The sequence below is a fragment of the Arachis duranensis genome, chromosome 2 (assembly GCF_000817695.3).
Source record: "Arachis duranensis cultivar V14167 chromosome 2, aradu.V14167.gnm2.J7QH, whole genome shotgun sequence".
NCBI lineage: Eukaryota > Viridiplantae > Streptophyta > Magnoliopsida > Fabales > Fabaceae > Arachis > Arachis duranensis.
The window spans coordinates 40,977,706-40,983,836 of record NC_029773.3 but is presented as its reverse complement, the minus strand read 5'-3'; the positions used below and the strand labels follow the sequence as shown (position 1 = coordinate 40,983,836).

The window sequence follows — 6,131 nt, the reverse complement described above, 5'->3', positions numbered from 1 at the left end:
AGGATAGGCTTGCGTGCATGTTCTCGTCCAATATCACGAGGGAATAATAGTAGGGCCCTTTTTTCTTGTTGCATGTTGCAGTTATCATTCCGGTCATTTTGAATGGCCTGACTTCAATACGATACATCATCGCAAAGAAACAAAATTAAACAATAAAAAACAAAGAATGTAGAAATTTAAATGGAAAAGCAAATTGTCAATCAATCTTTTACAACGTAAATTATACGGAAACTACCCATCCCTTCCCTACCCTCATCATGACATCATTAATAAGTCAATTTCGTCGGAATTTTGTAAAAGCATCAAATATTACAGTTCTAGATCAACCAATGCCTACCATTCTTCTCAAATTATTTGAAGGTAAAAACCATTCTTGTTCACCTAAGATAACACATTATGATTTACCACCAAGTAATCCTAAAGCAGCGCACCGCAACAGTCAGCAACAAAGCCAGAAGTTACAAAAGCACAAAATCAAATCATGTAACAACTTGTTCAAGCCACAAGGCTATGTCATGCTATCTGAAATAGCAAATTGACAACCTGCGCCAAAATATCTTCCCTGACATGATCAGTTTGGGAATAATTAAACATAGTTCTAGAACACAAGTATACGGGTCCTCTAGAACACAAGTATATGGGTAAATCTCACTGCTGCTGTGACCCTGATGCTGATGTTCCAGCTTCAGCTGGTGCAGATCCAGAGCCAACCTGTCCAGACCCTGTTTGTGAAGAACCTGGCTGCATCGGATGATGGTGATATGGATGATTTGCAGCTGGTGGCTGAGATGGCACCATTTGAGCACTATATGGTGGTGGATATTGCTGATACGGGGGAACTGGTGGCATATAACCATATGGAGGAGGATAATACTGATGAGGAGGCTGATGATGATATTGGCCAGGAGGAGGAGGAGGCATCATTGGATGGGTATAATGTTGTTGCATTTGTGGCTTCTCCATACTGGGTTTGTTCTCACCTGATCCACTAGGTCCACCTGGAGGACCCTCTTGAGATGGAATAAGAGCACCCATTCTTTGAGGATCCATTGAAGGGTAATAGCTTCTTTCTTGCTGAGGAGGAGGTGGATTGTTATAGTAAGGCATTCCTTGGCCTAGATCCTGGTTCTGCTGTTGCGATATAACTGCACGAGGCAACAACCCACTGTGAGCCACAGCTGCTTGCTGCCTTGCTTGATCAGAGCCATCTGACTCCGGTTTTGCTGTCTGAGGCCTGCCCCACATCAGCTTTAGCCTTAGGCCTTTAATAACCAGCTTGTTGGATAGTTCTTCGGCTGCCTTTTCTGCACCTTCTCTGGTTGTATAGGTTACAAAAGCACAAGCCCGTTGAAGAACCATTTTTATAGATTCAATTTCACCATGCGCATAGAAGTGATCCCGCAAGTCCTGCTCAGTGACCCTAGCATCAAGTCCACCAACATAAAGGGTTTTGATGCTCTCATCCTCGGGAGCCTCCAGAGAGGTCATCTCTCCAGCCTTGCCAAGTAGCTTCAAAGCCACAGGATCATTGACACTACAGGTTTAGAAACATGAAAAGGAAAAAGGTGGGTGCATTAAAAGAGTGAAATCTAAACAGTGGGTCATCATGGAGAATAACCAGAACATAAATAGACGAATGCCTGATGAACCATCAACTACCTCCTCAATGATGGACAATCCTCAAATTTATGCTAATGTTAAGGACATTAAAGGAAACAATAAATAAATAACTGGAAGAAACAAGCAATTGAAAGAGACATCATATAAGAAAAACCCATCATCAAATGAGGGAGCCATTAACCATACATACCCATAATAACGATCTTTAATATTTTGTTGAGACAGCTCCCCAGTTACTGGCATCTCATGCCGATAAGGGCATTCAGCTCCTCTAGTACATTCACCCCTTATGTAGAAACTGCAAATATGTGCCCGGTTTCTTTTGTAATATGGTGTTGTCCTTTGTAGCTTCAAGATAGTATCATTTGGGCGTGCTTTACCATAAGAAGATTCATAATCTATACCAGCTCTAGCCTGCACCATACTACATTCTTAGTACACAGATCATCATTGACTAATGACCTTGTCAAACAACGAACATAATTTTAAAACTCAAACTATGGCTTAGTTTGGTAAAACTTTTATTTTTTAAAAGTAGTTTATAAAAGCTAGCTTTTAAAAAATAGCTTTTTAAAAAGTGTAGCGTTTATATTTGGTAAATCAAATTAAAAATAATTTTTAATAAACACAAGTAGTAACAATTACGTTTAGTAAAATAGTTTTTAAAATTTAAAAATACTATAAAGGACATAAATTTAAGTGCTAAATTTGAAAATTAGTTAATATATGAAGTTATATTAGACTTTAAATTTTGAAAAGTACAAGTCAACTTTGAAAAGCTCCTCCTTAGTTGCTTTTAGAAGTACCTTGATCTTTTAAAAGCTACAAGCACAAGCACATTGTCTTTTTGATTTACCAAACACAAAAATGAGGAGCTTATACTTTTAAAAAGCACAAGCACATTTTCGAAAAGTTTTACCAAACCAAGCCTATATTGACTGGAAGCAATAAAGAAGAAATTATAAACTCTAATAGCCAGTGCAAATGAAGATATGAAAAATCATAGTTCTATGGTTGACGATTTTGCAAAATCAAAAATCACTTTATCATGCTTCAATTAGCAATGCCCTAAGCAAGAAAGTGTAATGAAGCATTTAATATGTAAGGATCACATCAAAAACAACTCGAAAATCCTATAAAACCATGTATGTTGCATGAATTTAGAAGTCACAAAGAAGTAGGAAGATATAATCATGACAATTGTGCTTTCTCTAGGACTCCATTTTCCGTTGAGTGGATTTTGCATCATTTTAATATACAAGAGAATTCAAACAGTTTTGGTACAAGCAGTAAAATTCCAGTAACAGTCCATAGACAATACCCATCATAGTAGCAAAAACAGATTTATTTTAAACATGCAAGGATCTATGGAAGGGCTTATTCAATTTAGGTTCAACTCAATAAACCAGAAATTGAAAGATTTGATTAACCTAACCACAATTTATATGCAAACTAAAACAATAAACATAACCTTAGGAGCAAACTATGTAATCATTTAACAAATAGCTGAAAAACATCATTACATTTCCCATTTTCAATTATGTTAACTTATTATCAACTATAGGTATGACTGATAATGAAAAAGTATACCTTGCGGTCGTGCTCTTCAGCAAAATACTCCCTATTAACATCACTTTTTGGAATGGCATCATTGGAATCAATACTGAGAGCTGTGTCACGGACTTGAACTGGCAGCCCGTATTCTAGATCCAGAAGACACACTTGACAGACATTTTTCAACTTGCTACATGTCTGGCAGATCTCAGTCTTTTTATACCTCGCATCCCGACCAGGTCTCCATCTGAAGACAGTAAATGGCCGTGTACAAATCTTGCATTCCTTGTCATACTCAGCTCTTGTCTGCATCCAAATACCCACACGTACAAGACAAAGCAATTAAACAAACAATCAAGTTTCGGTTTAAAACAGCTGACATCTAAAATAAACTCCATTTATTTATGGAAGCCCCCTCACCGGGGCATAAAAATCAGTATGGTGTTGTCCTTATTAACTCCTCTATGGAGAATAAAGTTAATGCTCCATGATATCAGATATAATAAATATAAATATATATACCATTGCACTGGCTCAATAAAGTTATAAATTCAATAATGGACTCTGAAATTCATCATGCCTCCATACTTGCTGAATATGGGGTGGAAAGCCAAGCATACCCTAAACCACTAAATTTTGTTGTGTTCCAAACCATAAGAATCCAAAATCCTACACTCCAACTAATCAAGCTCAACTCAATTTGATCCTTCCCCTGCTAGTTTATTTTCCCTCACAATTATAGTTTATTTATGGAGAATATAGGTTTATTTAAGGAGAATAAACTATAGGTTATTTAATGAGGTCTCGCAGACCTAACCCAACTTCTCAAGAAACCACAACAAAATGAAATGAAATAACAGTATCACATTCCCTTTCATGCTACCTGAAATCTAATAATAATCCTTTCAATATTGGTAAAGTAGAGGAATTGAAAGGAACAGAGTAGAGACGAACCATTCGAACGTAAGGGTTGTCGCCAAGGCAGGACTCGCAGATGATGGGGAAGTCTGCGCGCTCCCACCCGTCAGCTTCATGGTCCCTCAGCAAGCGGTGCGCCATGGACGTCGGATTTCGATTGATTGGATGGACGGTCCTCGATTAGGGTTTGGGGGTTTTGATTCGCAAACAGCTATGCGCTCAACTTTTCTCGGAGAACAGAATGAGGAAAAGCGAATCACCGTAAGAGATTATTGGGCGCGGTTCAAATGCTCCACTTGTAACCTGAAACAATTAAGGTTCAGTGCTCCATTTTATTTAACCGGTGAAAGATAAAGTTAACTTGATGTATATATTTACAATTTAACAGTTCCAGGAAAAAAACAAACATAAACAAACAAAGAGTCCTAACCGGAGCAAGGGGTCGTAGGACAAAGGACCTACCGGAACTAAGGCAGCGGTGGAAGAACGACACAGCCGAAGAGACGGTATGAAGCAAGGATGACGGCAACGGGAGGAAGCGTAGAGGGCATCGACTGAAACATGGGAAACGGCGGACCCAGACGAAAGCACGGGAGGCGGCAGAGCGAAGGACAGCGGCGGCAGAGTGAAATGCGCCGTATCAAAGAGAGAGAGAGAGAGAAGAGAGGTGCTGTAGAGGGAGAAGGGAGGACGAGAAGGGGTTGGGATTGGGGTTGGGGTTGCGGTTGGGAGTTGGGAGCGTTAGGGTTAGGATCGGTTCCCCCCTTTGGTTATGGGACCCGTTCTTTTAAGTTTTTAAAAAAGAAAATATATAGTAAACCAATGGAATATTTGTATAATGTGTATAATGGAGATTTATGAAGTATTAGAGATATAATTATTAGTATTATCTTTTTTTATCAGCTGAAACTTTTGGGATGAGTAGTATCATGACATGGTATTAAGACGAGTGGTTATGGGTCCCTTTTTTAAGTTTTTTTAAAAAAAAGAAAATATAGTAAGCCAATGGAATATTTGTACAATGGGTACAATAGAAGTTTATGGAGTATTAGAGATATGTGTTACTTTTCTTTATCAGATGAAGCTTTTGGAATGAGTGGTATCATGACATGGTATTAGAACAAGTGGTTTGTTTATTATCCCTACTCGGATGGTTATTCTAAATAGTATGGGTGATGTTCATTGTGTAATCATATTCGGATGTTTATTATATATTGTACACTTAGACCATTGGCTCCCTAGCAGTATTCTTTAAAAAAAACTTAATAACCATACCAGAACTTCGGTTTGTCTAGTTCTGATGCAATTTTCCCGGTTTTTGAATTTAGTTGTTATCCGAATAAACTAAGGTTGTGAGAATCGAACCGATCAATGAACTAATAAAATGACTAATTTAATGATTTAATAGTCCAGTAAAAATTTAATCGATTTACTTAAATATAAAAAATTTAATATATAATATATAATTTTAAATATTTAAATTTAATTATTCTACCTTAATAAAATCTAAAACTTCACAATTTTACGTAATAAATTATCCATAATTTAATATTAAAATTTTTTAAATAACTTCAAATATCAAAATTTATAAATAAAATAAATTAAATATATGAATGACAAACACATAACAAACAAGTTTTCAACTAATCAAAATTTGTCTGGAGAAGAACCCGTTTAAAATTCTCAGACAGCATTATCTTGTGGTTATTGATGACTTTATGATTTATGATTGTTCTATTTTCAACATACTGCCAAAAAATCAACAAATAAATTGAACAATTATAACAGAATCAGCAAATAAATTGAACAATTCTTCAATATATAATGAAAAAATCAACAAATAAATTGAACAATTTAACAGAATAAACAAATAAATTGAACAATTCAACAGAACCAGCAAATAAATTGTTCCACATTCAACAAAATATTCAATTCAACTATTATTCCAGAAAATTAGCAACTTAGAAAAAGGCAATATTAACAAAATCCTTAAACCCTACACAGCAACTCAGAAATAAATTGAACAAGCAGAAATAAAT

General features: G+C 36.3%; 1 protein-coding gene across 1 annotated transcript; it reads right to left on the bottom strand.

Moving 5' to 3' along the window:
- Positions 1-322: 322 nt before the first annotated feature.
- On the bottom strand, positions 323-4,861 carry LOC107469980 (zinc finger CCCH domain-containing protein 4). Its single transcript, XM_016089372.3, has 5 exons — positions 4,555-4,861; positions 4,129-4,395; positions 3,211-3,480; positions 1,811-2,034; positions 323-1,534 (listed from the first exon to the last, which is right to left on the bottom strand). Exons 2-5 carry the CDS (start codon positions 4,231-4,233, stop codon positions 649-651), a joined length of 1,485 nt encoding a protein of 494 aa, XP_015944858.1. The 5' UTR covers positions 4,234-4,395; positions 4,555-4,861; the 3' UTR covers positions 323-648.
- Positions 4,862-6,131: the final 1,270 nt, after the last annotated feature.